Consider the following 20070-nt stretch of genomic DNA (forward strand, 5'->3'; position numbering starts at 1 on the left):
ATAGCTCTCCTCAGTGAAACACTGGCTTCATTATACTTGCTGAATTATTGGTGGAAAAATCACTGAGTATTATGTCATTATAGCCGCCAATTTCAAACTGAATATCTAGGTAAAAAAAAAAGACTGTTCTAGTTCCAAAACACTATCATATACAAACCAGAAAATGGACCTCCACATATTTACTCAATCTGCTAGAAGTAACTGCCAATATTTTTCAAATAACATCCAACTGTTTTAAAGAAGGTCATGCGTATCGAGGAACACTACACCTGGAAAAAAACAATGGAATATCGTCGATCTTAAATCAACTCAAAGTTGTCTTAGGACTAATTAAGAGCCACAACAATGTACTAATTAGATATGCCTAGCTGCAAAATAACAGCTCGTAGAAGCTTTCAACAAAAATTAGGGTAAAACTGCTAATAAACTTCAACTGAAAATTAATTTCCATTGATGAAATTTAAAAAATTCGCTATTTTTACCAAATAAAGGCTTTTTACCATGTCAAATTCCCGTTTGTCCCATCTAACCTATCAAAGACTAAATCCATCTTAAGTAAAAAGATATTTTGTTCTATGATGCTGGTTGGAACTGACAGTAAATTTTGTACGAAGCGGTATTCTTTATTTCATTGAAGTTCATTCTCCCTTCCCCACCTTCTACTCATGTTCCTCAGCTTCTTTCTTTTATATGTTCGCTGTTTCTTCTCTCTCAATCTCATGGTTGTTCTGTTTTAAAAATACTTCGTAAATAAAGTACAGATGAGAATGAAAATTAAATAACTTTACGAATTATCACCTTAATGGAGAAGGGAGTAAACATTATCCTAGCAAACAACATATTTCCAAAATTTCTTCAATAAATTCTCCTGTCAAACAAAGAAAAATTCCATTGATCACTTTTCCTTGTACGTATGTGTGTGCGCGCGCTACAAAATATCAGGTGAGAAGAGGGCTAGTGCTTCTATACTAAACAATATGATAAATATTTTGGGCAGTTTTGCTGGTAGGAACAGTCAGCTCATAAAGTACAACGTTCTGAAATTTAACTTTCCGAACTAAACTTCATTAATTTCCTCCTTCTGGTCAGACTTCGTTAACGAACTATGAGCGTGCCCCCTCACCGAGTAATGAAAGCAATTAAAAATGAATAGACCTAGATAATATAACCTTAAATTGGAAAAGTGCGCGGTACGCTGGTAAATTCTTGCTGAAATGGGTCAGCAGCCAGGTTTTGATTCCCTTTTAGCTTACCTTATTACATTAATACCTGACAAAGGCTTGAAACAACACAATCCACATTTATCCCTATTCCATAACACTGAGACCTTTTCATTAATTCTAACATAATATTTCCAACAGGCATTGAAATGATAGTGATGGTGGCGGCGCGATGTAGACTGCCCCAAACTGTCTACACCACCATTACTATAAAAGACAGACGAGTTATACACTTACAAAAAAAACATGAAAACTAGCCTCTAGACAGTTATTTTATTTCGTTAGCAGTATTAGTTTTGCTAACTTACCCTTTATTTGTTGTAAATTGGTAAGTGTAATAGGCCGGAAGTAAATTCTACATTGCTAGGTAGATTATGTTAACGAAGTAGTCAATGTTAATTGTTACATATTACATTCACCTAGCGAGTTTGAAATGGCAAAAATTAATCATAAAGAAGCAAGACATATCGCTGAGAAAAAAAAATTATTACAAAACCCATTCCAGAATATTACATTTCATTTTTACTTAAGTTGATTATAAAATAAAGGAAATTAGATGGCGATCGAGAATAAAAGAATTAGAGTAAAGAACAAACATGGAGACGAAAAGGGGAAAACGGTAAGGGGAGAAAGAATAAAATACAGTGGAAGACAAATAGAGTAAATGAAGCGGGTGAACAGACAGATGGGTGAGGTAAGAAAATGAAGAGATGTGAAGAAAGATAAGCGCGAGTAAGGAACAAAAGCGGGAAAGATGATGTCAAAACGAGAGAGAGGGAGAGATTGAAGCTGAAACAAAAGGAAAAGGATGGGAAACGTAAGTAGTAAGGGGGACTTTTTCACCGCTTACACCGGGTCGCATCAAATTTTATCACCCGCAGACAATGGTACGGAGGAACTGGCGCTGTAGTAATTCGTTCTGCGACTACTTGGTGACGCGATCCTAGCTGACGCTTGGTTATCCCTCCCCCAACGTTGTGTTTGTCCTGGTCGGGACTGTTTATGGTGTGTCAGCGGGCCAGCAACCGACCGCAGCCAAACTGGCTCTCTTAGCAACGGCCCCGCCTCTCTGTAGCCGAAATACTAGTGAGTACTTACAATTAGTTCCTTCATTCTAACACATTCTCGGCAGCACGTCACAGTCGTTTCCTGCATGCATGTTTCCACTTAAATTAAAAAAGAAAAAACAGAGGGAAGCAGTTAAAGAATATATATATATACACACATACTAAAAGTACACGCGCACACACGCATACATGTATATATATATATATATATATACACACACACACACACACACACACATACATATAGCAAGTATGGTTGATTACGAGATAAGGGGATTTGAATGTATAGTTAATAAGAAACATAGGTTTTAAAATATTCTTATTTCTTCCTTCGGATTTCAAAGACAAACAGACACGGAAATATTTACACCTTGGCAAATAAAACGCTAATATTTATAGCCCTTTTATTTTAAAATATTTCAGTTGTTTGTTTTCTACACTTTATTTGTGTATTTATTGATATTACTTTGTTAAAGAAATAATAGTATTTGAGAAATGTCGGCAGTAAGATTCCGAAGGAAGTCTTTGTGAAAGAGGTGGGGGCATGTTAAAAATAAATAAATAAAAATGCATAGACTTCGGTGTATATTTGTGCGTCTGATCGTATAGATTTTTGGAAATCCTGTATTCTCTCCTACCACATCTGTTCATTGCTGACCCATATCTTCCGATTTTCGGCGTAAGAGGGTCTGTACAAGAAGAAATATATAAAGGAAGCAAATTAACGAAAAGCTTACACTAATGTCTTCTGTAAGAGTACAAAAGTGTGTACATGTGCTGTGTTTTTTAACAAAAAGTTATATATATATTCCTCTATATGTATATAATATATATGCACGCGGGAATTTTATGTATTGTGTATATGTACGCGTGTGTAATATATATATATATATATATATATATATATAATATATATATATATAGGAAATACAAGTGTTTTCTTGGATGTAATCATCCCTTCAAGAGGTTAACATATTCTCTAATTAACTTATATATATATTCTCATTCGTATATCCATATTGAATTGATGTATGTATTATATGCATGTGTATAAATAGTCATTATATAACTACATGCGTTTGTATGTTTTTGTATATATCCATGTACGTTTGCGTGTGTATTCTGTTACATGTAAATATTACTAAAATCAATCTTTAAAGTTTATTTATTAACTGATTTGTGTGTATATAAACCTCTAGAGGAAGAGAGTGGTTTAAATTCTGTAGAGACTATTGATTTATGTAGATAAATTTTTCACACATAGAGCTGCAAAAGAGCAACTTTTAGGGTTTGCTTTACCTGCTGAACGACAGTTTGTACTTTGTCACTCGTAGCGGGTTGCGCCCGTGCTCGAAAGAGAATATTCTTCAGTCGCCGGATCCACTAAAAGGGTACCTCAAAGCGTTATACTTCACAACGTCAATCAGCGGCAGGACTATAAAGAAAATTCTGCATTAGTTCGTCTCTAACCAGTCTTGCTACGAAATATATTGATGGAGTCCTTACTGATATCCCGATGTCAATGGGTTATTAAATTATGTATTTGAATTGTAGTCTTTATACTTATGTAGCTATATGCACACACAAAAGATTACCGTTGGGTTAAATAAATTACTTCTAAAGTAAAATATATCTATAAGTATTAGCTAATATTCTATGTGATACAAAGGTATAAACATTTTGAATTTATGCACGCTATGTTCCTGGATAGAAAAAGTAATGTGCTGCATAATCTGCATGCCAAGAATGTGTGATATATGAAAATTGGTTTCTTTCATTTATTCGAGCCCTTACCAATAACTAGTTTAAAAGCTGTCTCTTCGTAGTCAAAGGCAGTGTCATTAACTGAAAATATCTCAACACAATTCAAATTACTTCGATTATCCCACTTTTTTCTGCCCGCTGTGGTGTTTGGAATAAAGACAATGTGTTTATGTCTATCAGTTATTTAATATTAAGTACGTATGTGTAATATAGGAATTGTGTGTGTATGTGTAGACATATATATATATATATATACATATACACGTGTGTATATATATATTTGTATACGTGTGTATATATATATTTGTATACGTGTGTATATATATATTTGTATACATGTGTATATATATATATTTGTATACGTGTGTATATATGTATATACATATTTGTATATATGTGTATATATATATTTGTATACGTGTGTATATATATATTTGTATGTGTGTATATATGTATATATATATTTGTATGTATGTGTATATATATATTTGTATATGTGTGTATATATGTATATATATATTTGTATACATGTGTATATATATATTTGTATATGTGTGTATATATGTATATATATATTTGTATACATGTGTATATATATATTTGTATATGTGTGTATATATGTATATATATATTTGTATACATGTGTATATATATATTTGTATACATGTGTATATATATATTTGTATACGTGTGTATATATTTGTATACGTGTGTGTATATATATTTATTTACGTGTGTGTGTGTGTGTGTGTGTATTTGTACCTATACATATATACACATGTATACATATTTAGAATTCATTTTTCAGGACTCAAAGCACACACAAAGTTAAATAATAGCATGTAAATATTGGGTTGAAGACCCCTTTTGGATATGAAAAAAAGTTGAAGGCTTCCTGTGAAACTTGAACCCTCATCTCCTGTACACATGACAGGCATTCTGCCATTCATTTTTCAGGACTCAAAGCACACACAAAGTTAAATAATAGCATGTAAATATTGGGTTGAAGACCCCTTTTGGATATGAAAAAAAGTTGAAGGCTTCCTGTGAAACTTGAACCCTCATCTCCTGTACTCATGACAGGCATTCTGCCACAAGCAGCCTTTGACTTTTTCTGTCCGACAGGGTTTTTCAACCCACTATTTACATGCTATTATATATAATAACTTTATGTATGTGCTTCGAGAATTTCAAAAAAGAATTAGTTCATGTTCTCTCAAAAGTTATGAAATTCTTCTGATGTTATATTTATCTGTATACAAATATATATATGTGTGTGTATCTATATCATTTGTCTTTTATTTGCTTCAGTCATTAGACTGCAGCATGCTGGAACACCTCCTTGAAGAATTCTTAGTCAAAGGAATCAGCTCCAGTCCTTAATATTTTTTAAAAACCTGGTACTTATTTTATCAGTCTCTTTTGCCGAACCACTAAGTTATGAGAGGAGATAAACACACCGACACTAGCTATTAAGTGGCGGTTGGGGACTCTATCTTCTATTAAATTGCTGTTTCATTAAAATTATGTTTCGCAAAAATCCCAAAAGAATTATCTCTCTCCCCTTTCATGCTCTACCCTAACACTGGCATTGTCTCTCTCTCTCTCGCCATGTTTCGATAACCATTTGCTTCTCCAATCACTTACCTCCTCCTCCACCATCCCACTCTATATAAACCTACTCTCTTGGATTCCTATACATTTCAATAACCCTGCCAAAAGAACACAAACCCAGAAGATGTTGTTCAGATAAGGAATCTTGCTTTTTTTTTTAAACTCAGTACATCTATCACCTCTATTTCTAGTCCTGTAAACATAGTTTTCATCTTCTGTCTTAAAAACAAACTTAAGTTCACACGAATACCCTTGTTGTCACTTATTCATGCATCTATTTACTTTTGTCACATTGTAAATTATTCATTTCTCTAATTTTTTTGTCACAGATTGGCTGACCAAAAAGTCTAAGAATTTTAAATTCTGTCTACTATTAATATGCCATTCCTAACACCAGTATTGCTATTTCGCAGTTCGCCCGCCCTCCCTCCCCAACCACCAGTACCAGAAGTCCCTATCCTCTGACAGCCTTCAGTTGTCTCTCATGAAGACTTCTAAAGGCTTAATCCCATCCCCACCCCTACTTAGGCTCTATCTCCTATGTAAGGTTGTGATCATATAGTACATAAAAATGATAGTGTAGTGTATGCAGGTTGAAGGCTGTTGTTTGTTTATGAATTCTGCCAAATGCAAGCTTTCTTTTCAGGTACATGACACTGCTGTCCCCCATCCCAGGGTCACGTGGGCCCACACCTCCCACACCCTCAGGGTTGGCACAGTGAAAGGTAGGTCTGGTGAGATTGTTGAGATGCTTGAATGGGGATGTGTAGATTAGCACTGCATCCAAGATGTAAGGTGGAGAGAAGACTCTGCTAGGTTTCTCACAGGCAAAGAACATAGATACAAGATCTTCTGGGCAGGGAACACTGATGGGATTGGGAGCGTGGGTATACTTCTTGCAGAGAAATGGGTTGATAAGGTAATCGAGGTCGTGAGAGTCTGCAATAGAATACTTAGGATTAGATTAGTACTACATTATGGGTTAGCTACCATTATCTTAGCCTATGCCCCTCAGCCAGGGCTACCTGATGGACAGAAAGACCAATTTTATGACACTCTCTTGCTAACTACATCGTCGACGAATGACAGGGACCTTCTCTTTGTGGCTGGTGATTTCAATGGACATGTTGGACAACATGCAGGGGCCTTCCATGGCATACATGGAGGCTATGGTTTTGATTCCCACAATGAGGAGGGAACCAGGCTGATCTTGTGGTTTGCAATACTAACTTCAGGAAACCTACCAGTCACCTAGTCACCTACCGATCTGGTAGACACACTAGTCAGATTGACTACATCCTCACCAGGAAAAGGGAAAGAGGGCTACTTATAAATGCCAAAACCTTCCCAGGCGAAGAATGTACCCCGCAACATAGACTGGTAGTTAGTGACTTCAGGATCAGAGCTAAATGGATGCCCAGAAGATGACCAGCATTGGAGGAGAAGGGTCTGGAAGCTTAAAGATCCTGTGAATGGACAGAAATTTTTAAACATATTACTCAAAGCTTTTGACGAAATAGAGGGGGATATAGCATCACATGACATGGAAGACAACTGGAGGTTTCTACGGAACAACCTGCTGAGGGCCACTGACCAGATCTGTGGATGGTGCAAAGTCCCCCCTCGACCCAAGGTAACATCGTGGTGAGACAATGTTGTTGACAGAGAAAAGAAACAGGTTTGGAAGAACGGTGGTGGCAGGGAATCATATCAGACTGCCAAAAGGGGAGCTAGGAGACAGTTTATTTAGCTAGGGGCAAAGCAGATAAAAAATGTGCCGTGAGGACCAAAGACTTAAGGTATTCTGTGCTGCGAGACAGTGTGTGAGAGAGAATCGTGATGTGGTAGGAGAGAAATGTATTTGCATGGATGATGGTTCACTTGCTTTAAACGAGGCTGCAAAGAGAGAGGTATAGAGACGCCACTATGAAAGGTTGTTAAATAAAGAGAATGAAATGGGAGAAAGAGAGCCTGCCAAATGCCGACCCAACAGAGGGACCAGCTATCCGAATTGACAGTGCCTTGGTATAGATAAAGCAATTAAGGTTATGAAGACAGGGAAAGCCCCTAGCCCATCAGGAATCACTGCAGAGATGCTCAAAATATCTGGCAGTGTTGGCTATAGCCTAGTCACCCATATAGTCAACCAGGTGATACATGAATTTGTCATACCCAATGACTGGTGTAGCAGCACCATAGTCTACTGCTACAAAGGTAAAGGTGACGCATTAGATACAAATAATTACAGAGGTATCAAGCTGTTGGATCAGGTAATGAAAGTCACAGAAAGGGTTGTAGCCCAACTAATTAGGGAGAGGGTCAGTCTAGATGAGATGCAGTTTGGGTTTGTGCCAGGGAAAAGCACCACTGATGCTATATTTCTGGTAAGACAGCTGCAGGAGAAATAACTAGCTTTCGTTGACATGGAGAAAGCTTTTGACAGGGTCCCCTGATCCCTTATTTGGTGATCAATGAGGAAACTAGGGATATATGAATGGTTAGAGCTGTACAAGCCATGTACAGGGACACTGTCAGTAAGGTGAGGGTTGGCAACGAGTACAGTGAGGAATTCCAGATAGAGGTAGGAGTCCACCAAGGTTCAGTCCTCAGCCCCCTCCTATTTATCATAGTCCTCCTGGCAATAACAGAGGAATTCAAGATAGGATGCCCCTGGGAGCTCCTCTATGCTGATGACCTTGTTCTAATTGCTGAGTCACTATCAGAACTAGAGGAGACGTTTCAGTTGTGGAAGCAAGTATTAGAATCAAAGGGCCTTAGAGTCAACCTAGCTAAAACCAAAGTCCTAATAAGTAGGAAGGCAGACAAACCACAAACCCCTTCTGGTAGATAATCTTGCTCGATCTATAGAAAAGGTGTAGGTAGAAATTCTCTAAGATGTACCCAGTGTAAGCTATGGACACATAAGAGGTGCAGCAATATCAAAGGAAGGCTAACTGTGAAGATAGTTTTTATATGTGGCAGATGCTGAGGAGCAATAAACACTGAAAATGTGCAGAAAACTTATGTCACATTCCAGGGAGAAAAACTAGAAGTAGTTGACAGCTTTCATTACCTAGGTGACCAAGTCAGTAGTGGAGGTAGATGCTCTGAAAGTGTAGCTGCTAGAATAAGAATAGCTTGGTCAAAGTTCAGAGAGCTCCTACCTCTGCTGGTGACAAAGCTCAGAGTAAAAGGTAGACTATATGATGCATGTGTACAAACAGCCATGCTACATGGCAGTGAAACATGGGCCGTGAGTGCTGAGGACATGCGTAAGCTTGCAAGGAATAAAGCCAGAATGCTCCACTGGATGTGTAATGTCAGTGTGCATACATGACAGAGTGTAAGCACCTTGAGAGAAAAGTTGGACCTAACAAGCATCAGATATGGTGTGCAAGAGAGACGACTGCACTGGTATGGTCATGTGGTGTGAATGGATGAGGACAGCTGTGTGAAAATGTATCACACCCTAGCAGTTGAGGGAATCTGTGGAAGAGGTAGACCCAAGAAGTACAACCTTCAAACATTGGGCCTCACCAAGGCAATGACTAGTGACCAAGACCTTTGAAAATATGCTGTGCTTGAGAAGACCCGGCTAGCCAAGTGAGACCATAACCTGTGGCCTATGCCAGCGGTGTAACCAGCATACTTATGCGTACCTTTCTTTCATTGAACACTAATCTTTGCTTGCAAAGACCTGTTGAGGCAAGTGAAATCACAATCAAAATCAAATTTGCTGACGTGGCCGATGACAGCACCGCCTGACTGGCACCCGTGCCAGTGGAACATTAAAGCACCATCTGAACGTGATCGTTGCCAGGACAACTGACGGGCACCTGTGCCGGTGGCACATAAAAAGCACCATTTGAGCGTGATGGTTACTATCGTTGCCTTACTGGCCCTCGTGTCAGTGGCACGTAAAAAGCAACCACTACACTCTCGGAGTGGTTGGCGTTAGGAAGAGCATCCAGCTGTAGAAACTCTGCCAGATTAGATTGGAGCCTGGTGCAGCCATCTGGCTTGCTAGTCCTCAGTTAAACGTCCAACCCATGCCAGCATGGAAAGCAGACGTTAAACAGTGAAGATGATGATGATGGGCTCCTTTCAGTTTCTATTTACCAAATTCACTCACAAAGCTTTGGTAGGTCCAAGGCTGTTGTAGGAAACTTGCCCACGGACGACACATTGGGAATGAACACGGAACCAAGCTTCTTTCCATACAGCTATGATTGTGCCTTCCTCTCTCCATTGTTTTCTTTCCACTTTTCCTGGGTGTCAAACCAATCCACCTTGTTTCTTATACTCTAACCTGTCTCTGTCTTTTGTTTTTTGTACAATTTTGAACTGTATATCTATATATCTCAAAGTTAGATTAGGCCAGTTTATGGGATTACCTTAGGTTTTACATCCATAAAGGGCTTAGCTTATGGTGTATCATCAGATCCCAAAACCTGTTGGCTAAAGGCCTCTCTAGCAAGTTGCCTACATACGCCATAATGGTAAGCCCTTTATGGATGTGAACGTTAAGATAATCCCATAAACCAGCCTTATCTAACTTTAATACATACTCCTTTATAACTTAGAGTGCGCTTCTTTTCTCGGATTTATGTTTACGGATGATATATATATATATATATATATACACACACACAAATGTACATGTGTGTGTGTGTGTGTGTTAGGTTAGAAAGAAAGTTATGTTGCATATCAAGCTGGGAAAGAAACAAATGCTTCTTTGGTCTTAATTGATATATTTAATCAAGATAATAGTTTCCCTCATTATTGATAACATAATTCCATTTATTTGGAAAATTGTTGATCCCTTCAGTATAAACTCCTTCAGGTTTCAAAGCAAAGAAACACTGATTATCATTTCTAACCTCTTCATAGGCTCAGGAACATGGGGCTCGGGGAGAGCTAGAGCACCCGTTAAAATTTGGGGTGCTAATGCAAACACTATACACCTTTGATTGGATCTGGGTTTGCACCCTCTAAACAAACATTGTTCTCATGCTTATGAATCTCTTCATAATTAATAAATTGTCTTCACTAAGAATAAGGTTACAATAATCTGAAAAGATGATGAGATAGAATAAGGTCAGAAGAGTAAGGAAAATGAGGCAAAACTTCCATATTTAGTACCATAATCTTTTTCTGAGTGACTTAAGTAATATGTATGCTTGGATTATCATGTAAGAGCAACTCCCTTTTGCAATTGACCAATAAGGGCTTTTTTCTTTCTTTTTTTTACAAATTTTTATGCAATGCTTCAAACTGACAATACTTTTCTGCATTGTTTCATTTTGGTTTAACACTTAATGATAGATGACTCCTTTCATATCCCTCCAAACACTCAGCATAGCCTTTTGGGTGTAATCTTGCAGATGACGCAAAAGTCTCTCAGAGGCTACAGAACCCTGGAAACATTGCGCTACTGCAGCTGGAGTTGAACACAATATACAGGTGGATTGGGGACAATAACTACGGGTTAATGCTGGAAAACTCCAAGCCCTGCACTACCAACACACTGCTGAATGAAATGCAGACAGGATACACTGGCCCATGAGGGTTTGCAATCCCTGAATCAAAGTCAATGTGCAACCTAGACATTGACATGTGTAATGATGCATATTATTAATTTGGTTATAAAATGCAGGCAGCTGGCCAGAAGGATTCTCCAAACTTTCAGAACAAGAGAACAGGAAACTATGATAGTCATTTGAAAGACATATCTCCTCAACCACTTAGACTACTGCTCCCAACTATGTATAAAATTAATGGCAGAACTCAAAGTAATCCAGTGAAGCTATGCAAAGAAAATTGTCTCAATGCAACATGTCATCTACTGGGAAAGGCTGAAAAAGTTAATACTCTGCTTCCTAGAACAAAGGCAGGAAAGATATGCAATGATATACACCTGAAAAATCCTTCAAGGACTTGTACCAAACTTTGGCATTGAAAGTTATGCAAGCAGCAGAATGGGGTGCCACTGCATAGTGCCAAAGTTCCCCACATTGCCACCAAGATACAAGATCAATACTGCTACAGTTTGGGTTTAAAGGGCCCACAGCTCTTCAAGGACTGAGAGACCCACGTGGTGCAGATGTGTCTTCAAAACAAAACTGGATCTCCTCCTGTCAAGGATTCTGGATTAGCTTATGTCACAACAAGAAACGCAGATGAGGGGAACAGCATCAAACTGCTTCATTCACTTAATACCACATATCAGGGGAGGTTTCAAATGGTGCAGATATAGCAAAGCCATTTGTGGTGCCCCAGTATGGCCTCAGCTCAAACTGGAACCAGTTAAATAGAGTAAAGATTGTGTGTGTGTGTGTGTATATATATATATATATATATATATCTATCATCATCTTATAACATCTGTTTTCCATGCTGGTACCACCATCAACCACAACAACAATTTCACTTGACTCAACAGGTCTTCTGAAGCACAGCATATTGCCCAACGATTGATGGGTACTTTTAAATGAACCAGTTATGTGAAACTGGCATCATCTGTGGATATGATCTCACTTGGCTAGCTGAGTCACTTGGCATTGTTTCTGTGAGGCCCAACGTTCGAAGGTCATGCTTCACCACCTCATCCCAGGTCTTCTTGGAAAATTAGGATGTTAAATTTTTTTATCATTTTGGGAGTGTGTGTATGCTGAGTATGCCTCAATCTAAGAGTGTCCTCAGTAAGGTTTATGAGGGTCAGCTGAAAAGTTTTTTGACTGATCAAGATACTCTCATGGAATGTGACCAAATTAGGTTTATTTTACAACTTAGTCCCCCCCTTGTGGTTCACTTCTTCCATTGGTGTTGTAGTGCTTAGATCCCATTGGTGAAGGACCTTTCATCCTGCTGGTCAAATAAGTCATCAACAGTAGATATGACATCATCATCACTGCAATACTGGTTCCCAGCCAAGTAATTTTCATTTTGGGGAATAGATGAATATCAGGTGGGGCCAAATCAGAAGAATAGGGAAACTGATCAACCAATTCAAAGCTACAGTCACATACAGCAGCCATTGAAACCATTGATGTCTGGAGCGTTATCCTGATGAAACAAAAACTCTTTCATAAATGCCTTAGAAAATTGGCATAGTACTTTACATTGCACATGTGGCCCTTTTGAAAATAGTCAATAAACACAATGCCTTGTATATCCCAAAACACTGAGGCCATCACCTTTCCTGCTGATGAAACAACTTTGGCCTTCTATGGAGCATATCATGAGGTGTGTTTCCACTGCATGGATTGTCTCTTTATCTCTGGTTCAAAGTGCTACACCCAATATTCATCCTGGGTTAGGAAATGCTCAAGGAAAGTAGCTGGATTTACCTCAAGCAGTATCAGATTTTCCCATGATATGATCAGCCTGGTGCACTTTTCATCAAGTGTCAGAAGACATGGCACCCACTGAGTAGAAACCTTCATCAAGCCAAGTTCATTGTGCAGAATAGTCTCAACTCTCTCACAAGATATGCTAATAGCACTGGTGAACACAATCCAGGTTTTCTTCAGTGGTTGCAGTTGCAGGAAGACCAGACCATGGGTCATCTTCAAGAATCTCCCTTTCACTCTTGTACAGTTTATAAACTGGAGAGTCATCCCCTTATGTAGCCACCATGTCAGCATGAATGTTCTTGAAGGCCAAACCTTTTTTCTGCAGGTACTTGATAACATGACGATGCCATATTTTGTCCATTTTCAAGAGAGGTTGCTATTAGTTTTGAAATCTTCTTTTAAGAGTCACATGTCAGTTTACCTAAAAAGAAACAATGCAGTTATTTATAAGAATAGTTGAAATTTATGCAAGCAAGATTTCACAGCTCTAGCATCTCTCCTTCATGAACTTTTCAGCCCACCCTTGTATATAGTATTTTGTATTAAAGCTATTAATACAAGTACAACTCTTTTGTCGGATCTTTTTGGTTTGAACGGCAGTTTTTTCTAGCAGTGTCATATGAAATTGTCACCCATAACTATGACCCTAGTATCGATCTATTACATTTCAATCTGTTTTAGGTTTAGGGTTAGTTGGGGGTGGGGGAAGGGTATTTTTTTTTTCTTCACAAATGTAAATAAACCCAATCTGTTTCTTAAACGAGGGACATATTCATACGGCACAGAATGTTTTTTTACCTCAATAGACGTATTTGATTGGTTGAAATTGCAAAAATTGAAGAAAAAAACAACAAATATCTTACAAACTATAGAATTTTCTCAATAAAGCCAAGCGAAAAAGATGTTTTATAAACACATTCTACCAGAATACGAAGTTTAAAATTTTTTAGTTACCTAGAAATTATGTTAAAAACTGCCGTTCAATCCGAAAAGATCCCTTTCATCAGCTAAGTGGACTGGAGCAGTGTGAAATAAGTGTCTTGCTCAAGGACTCAATATGCCACCAGTTATCAAACTCACAACCTTATGATCATGAGCCAAATACTCTAACCACTTAGTCACATGCTTTAAATATATTAATTAGGCCTTTCCTAAGGCGGTCCAATTGGTGTCCATTTTGTTACATGTTGGAATAAGACCGTTTTCTCTGTATAATCCTAACTATACATTTAAAATTAGAAGCTATTTTGTTTAAAACCTATAAGGTTGCTGATTTCTGTTCCATCATAACAGCCCATTGAAAGATCAAACAGTTCTGGTTCATTATGTTTTGCTCAGAAAGACTTGTCTGGGGTTGATTTCTTCAACTAAAACCCTTTAAGGCACTGCTCCATTATAGCTGAAGTCAAATGACTGAAATAACTAAAAACATAAAAGAATATATATATATGAAGAATATTCCTATACCACCAAAGAGAATATACCTAAAAAAACTCATTGTAAAAACAGAACATCTAATAAAATGTATGTGCTGGAAAGTATACTTCTTTGAGAAGGGAACCCCATCTCATAGAAGAGATTTTCTGATATGCGTAATGACATTGATGTCCAGATGTGCTTTGGCAGCACATCTGCAGGCAAAGTTTATCCTTTTCATTACTGTATTTATCTTGAGATGCTCTGTGTTTCTTTCAATTAATTATAAACAACAAAGAATTTAGTAAAATCACTCAGTTATCACGAAGCTAGTGTTAGGAACATAAATTGTGACTAAGTTTTGGCGGAAGATTTTAATTCAAAACTTATGTAAACAAGACATTTGTACTCGGAGTCAGAGCCAGTTTCAGCCGGGTTGGTAATGAAAGGGTTAAAGCTTCTAGTAATAGAAGGGTTAAAATCAATAATATCAAATTGAGTAAATTTACAGTTCCTTTCATTGTGTAAATTTCCAAACCAATTTGTCACTGATGAACTATTCTTCCAGAGGAGAAGATTAGTAGCTTTAATTATTTTATCATTAATGGAGTCTAATATAGTCTTACTAACTCTGCCTAATTCACGTCTGGCAGGGGTTGATAAGTCTAAATTTGGAGTCAGCTAAGTTAGCCATATAATACTTTAGAGTGACATGGTGAGTCCTAGGAGCTAACCATTCAACCCTTTCATCTATTTTAGTTTTGACACTAGTTTTTTTTGCTTCAATATTATTATTGTATGTGCTAGTGTTGTTGTTTTTTTATGGTTTAGCTAATTGCTAGAGAGGAGTTGATTATACAAATTTTTCTCTACTTCATCAATGTTTTTTGTTTTGTCTGGGAGTACATGCAATTTGTCTGATACATGGAAATGCTTCAAATCATTTAAGAGTGTGTTGGAAAAATTTCTGAACTTTACCTTTTTAACTATGTTCAGTAGATTGTTTTCAAAGGCCTCCAATTCCTTAATTTGAGGTGGATACTTTTCTTTGGTGGTAAATCCATATTTGAGGTTAGGAAAATTTCCCTGGGTTCCCTTCTCAAAGAAGTATACTTTCCAGCACATACATTTTATTAGATGTTCTGTTTTTACAATGAGTTTTTTTAGGTATATTCTCTTTGGTGGTATAGGAATATTCTTCATATATATATATTCTTTTATGTTTTTAGTTATTTCAGTCATTTGACTTCAGCTATAATGGAGCAGTGCCTTAAAGGGTTTTAGTTGAAGAAATCAACCCCAGGACTTATTTTTTGTAAGCCTAGTACTTATTCTATCATTTTCTTTTGCCAAACCTCTGTTATGGGGATATAAACACACCAGTATCAGTTATCAAGCAATGGCTGGGGGACAAACACAGACACACACACATAAATACATACATATATATATATATATATATATATATAATATATATATATATATATATATATATATACCATAAATCCTCGTGTATAATCTGCATTTTTTTCCCAAAATTTAAAGGTCAAAATCCCTAGTGTGTACTATATACGAGGTTAAAAGTGAAAAATATTTTCTAAGCAATGATCAAGTCTCTATTTGCTGTCCGGCAATGTTTATTCAGACGCATTTTGTGATGTTAGATGCGAAAATACCTAAGCTAAGCCTGAAAGCAATGAAGTCATAAAAGAATCATCAATAACTTGCAGTAAGCAACATTTATTAAAATGAAAGTATTCAGAACACAGAATATCATGTAACAAAAGCAATTTGCAAACATTTACATTCCCATATAACAATTAAGAACATCACCATTATTATATTACGCATGCGCGGACATGTTTGTTTGACTAGATGCTGCTGGCTTAATTACCTCTCATCCATATGGTTAAAGCTTCAGTTCCACTGCATGGTACCTTGAGCAGGTGTCTTCTACTATAACCCCAGGTCAACCAAAGTCTTGTGAGTGGATTTGATTGATGGAGACTGAAAGAAGCCCATTATATATGTGTGTGCGTGTGTCGTTACATTTATGTTTGCCCCTACCACCACTTGACAATTGGTGTTGGCTTGTTTACAACTCCGTAACTTAGTAGTTCAGCAAGAGAGACCTATAGAATAAGTACCAAGCTGGAAAGAAAAAAGTTCTGGGGTTAATTTGTTTGATTAAATTGTTCAAGACAGTTCAGTGACTCACAACTATAAACCTAGTTCTTCATTCATACTTTAACTTCTCTTCACACCTCATCTGAAGTTATCACTCTCTTGTTCTCCCTTTCAGTTAAGGAGGCTCTTTAGTCTTGTGAATTACTAGGTATCTTCACTGGTGCTGTTGGCATGAATAAAATAGCCAGTCCACTCTGTTAAGTGGTTGGTAAAAGCAGAGATATGGTCCTTCTCCTCGTTAAGTCATGTCGTACCATCTGGGCCATGCCAACATAGGGAGCAGAAGTAAAATTATAAATGATGAATACTCTAAAACAATAACCCTTATTGAATTTTTATAATGGAGCTACACAGCTGCTTGCATTTAGAAGAAAGGTTGAGAATGATCTGTAGGAACTGCAAAGGGATAAATAGGTGATGAGATATTCAGATGGCCCCTCATGGAACAAGATGTATAGAAATAAGAGGGGACAGCAGAACTAGGATTGTAGGTGTAGTGGGGACCATACACCTTTTGTGTATTTGAAAATGTTCCTGCACATAATATTCTGTTGTTTTTTGTTTGTTTGTTTGGTTTTTTTTTACTTTATTTGGGAGACTATGATAGTTTTGAGAATATACTGTTAATGAAATTAGGTTCAATATCCTTATAGTGTTAGCATATGAAAACAAATCTTTAGTGATTTTAATTTTAAAATTAAGTTGTAAGAAGTGTACAGTCAGCATAGATTAGGATCTGTCTAAATATGTACACAAGAAAACACACATATATTTCAACTGTAATCTTTATTTATTTTTTTCTTTGCATTTATCCGGTCATTTCATAATTTTTTGTTTTTTTGTCTTTTCAAAGGTTGCTGGACATTCTCAACCAGGTGATGTTTTTGCTGTGATTTCAAAATGGGATCTTGCATTCTCTCATCTGTTATTGCATCATTGAACGCTTCAACATCAGAATTCAACCCAACAGAAACTAAAAGATTATTTCGGTAGTAAGAATATGGACTCGCTAGCAGCCGACACCCAGCAAATGCCTTGCCCAACTGCAGACTTATCAGTAACAGCTTCCCAGAAGCCGTACTCTGGGGTTACTTCCCCTCTAGTATCACCCGATGTTCCAACTTGTTATTCACAGTTACCCCCCTTGCCTGTATTGCCATCTGATGGCACTCCACCGGATAACTGCCAAAAATTAAACTCGGGGAACAATTCAAACCGAGTACAAGTGAAAACAGATCCGGGGGAGATGACTAACCCAGAAAGTACATCGACCAAAAAAAAGTCATCGACAAAAAGCTCTGAAAAACCTTTCAATTGCACCATGTGTGGGCAGCACTTTGCACGTAAAGACACTCTGCAGTGTCACAAGCGGACACATACTGGCGAGAGACCATACTCTTGCGATTCGTGTCCATTACATTTTGCCCGACGCGATACGCTGCAGTGCCACCGTCGAACTCATAGCGGTGAGCGTAGGTTCACTTGTGAAGTGTGCCTGCAGAAGTTTGCTCGCAGGGACACACTCCACTGCCACCAGCGGACTCACAGCGGTGACAAGCCATTCAGCTGTGACTTGTGCATTCAGAAATTCGCCCGACGTGACACCCTGCTCTGTCATAGACGAACACATTCTGGTGAGAAACCGTTCGTGTGTCAGTTTTGCGGGAAAAGGTTTGCACGCACAGACAAGCTGCACCGTCACAAGCGCACCCATCTTCGAGGTAATCCCACCACAACACCTGGCTCTCATTATAATCAGAATACAGCATCTAACTTAAGTGCTGGTAACAACCTGCATTGCAACAACAGCAGTTGCAACAGTAGCAACTGCAGCCTTAGTGCTATGCAAGGTCCTTGCAATGACAATTGCCTAAATTACAACAATAGTAGCTCAGGTGCAAATACACCATGTACGAGTGCACTCTGTAATAGCTCAATGGGTTGCACCTACCACTGTAATGGTAGTGGATGCAATCAGGTAATTCCTGCAAATGTGCAGTGCAATGTATCAGGGTGCAATGGAATTTCATGTAACAGTAACATTTCCAACAGTGTGCCATGCTGCCCAAACATGATCAACACAAGCGGTTCTTGTGGAAACAGCAACATGTGCCTCACTTCCAACAGCCCCCAGTGCCATGACAGAAGTTCTGCATCTGTCAGCACAGACACTACAACTGCCTCTTCTGTGGCACCCACCTCTCTTCCTGCTGCTTCAGGTTGTGGTGGTCAGACCGTCGTGCTTTCCCACCATTCATCACAGCCTACAGCTGTAATGACAACTTCAGCAGCACCAATGTTCACGACCAACTCCACCAACAACCTCACCAGCACAGGAACACTACAGAAACCTGATCGGTTCCAAGCCAATTCAGCCAACCAAATATGGCAGATATTCTACTGAATAGAGAACCAATTCAAATGTGGTAACTGAACACTTTCAACCTCATCAGATATCAGATTGGCTATTCTTCACCTATTACTTGATGCATCAGATACACTTCCTGTTTTGTTTTCAACTGTTGGAATATGGTTTGTGAGCACTGCATGTTCCAGTGTCTCGAAGGTTTTCAGATCCTGGGGGCTGGCAGCAGTGCTACACACCTATTTGCATTTTCTGTTTCTATGCAAATTGGTTCAAAAATCACATGGACGCACGTGAATATACACATGAGTGTGTGTGTGTGTATGTTTATATATACATATATGTCTGTGTATGTATATATATAATATTTATAAACATAGCTTAAGTCAGGAAAAAAAAAGATTTTATTGTGGGATAGAATCTGTTCTTTCACTCTGCCTTTTGCTCTGCTTATATCTTACATTGTTTACATCATAAGAATTTAGAAACTTCAAGGGATATGAAATAAATTGTTTTGTTTGTTTTTTTTCCTTAATGGTCAAACACAAAATAAAGCTATAAATAATAGCCAGTAAATACTGAGTTACAAAGCCCCATGGGTAGAAGAAGTCAAAGGCTTCCTTCAGTTTTTTTTTCTATTAGAGGAGTTTTTTTAACACAGTATTTATATACTATCATTTATAGCTTTCTCTTTTGAGTTCCACCATTCAAAACAATTTATTTATCATTGTGTGTGTGTGTGTGTGTGTATATATATATATGTATGTATGTATGTATATATATATATATATATATGTGTGTGTGTGTGCCAGCATTTTATTTATTTTTTTTATTATTTCTTTAAAAACATAGAATGTAACGGTGAAGAAAACACTTTTGTATTTTATACCATGAGTCGAGAATACACTAGATTTTATGTTTCCCTATCACTACCACTTCCACCACCCAACTTCATTTCAATTTTATAAAGTATGCTGTTTTTTTTACCCTTTCTCCCATTTACTTTTAAATTTGAAGAAAAAAAATGAAAAAAAAAATAACAGGGAAATGTTTTAGTCTCACTAATTGCATAACTGTTCAAG

At 37.6% G+C, this 20070-nt stretch overlaps 1 protein-coding gene across 2 annotated transcripts; it reads left to right on the forward strand.

Moving 5' to 3' along the window:
- The first annotated feature begins 1890 nt into the window (after positions 1–1890).
- On the forward strand, positions 1891–20069 carry LOC115219107 (oocyte zinc finger protein XlCOF7.1). 2 transcript variants are annotated; one of them, XM_029789181.2, is made up of 2 exons: positions 1891–2306; positions 17477–20069. In XM_029789181.2, the coding sequence occupies exon 2, from the start codon at positions 17624–17626 to the stop codon at positions 19025–19027; it is 1404 nt and encodes a 467-aa protein (XP_029645041.1). In that variant the 5' UTR covers positions 1891–2306; positions 17477–17623; the 3' UTR covers positions 19028–20069. The 2 variants fall into 2 exon arrangements, with proteins under 2 accessions (XP_029645041.1, XP_036364711.1); XM_036508818.1 differs by lacking the exon at positions 1891–2306 and adding an exon at positions 15735–15751.
- Position 20070: the final 1 nt, after the last annotated feature.

This window comes from Octopus sinensis, linkage group LG14, assembly GCF_006345805.1.
Source record: "Octopus sinensis linkage group LG14, ASM634580v1, whole genome shotgun sequence".
Taxonomy (NCBI): Eukaryota; Metazoa; Mollusca; class Cephalopoda; order Octopoda; family Octopodidae; genus Octopus; species Octopus sinensis.

Excerpts from the sequence above, each read along its gene's own strand:
- LOC115219107 (XM_029789181.2), top strand. The coding sequence starts at position 17,624 with ATGGACTCGCTAGCAGCCGACACCCAGCAAATGCCTTGCCCAACTGCA.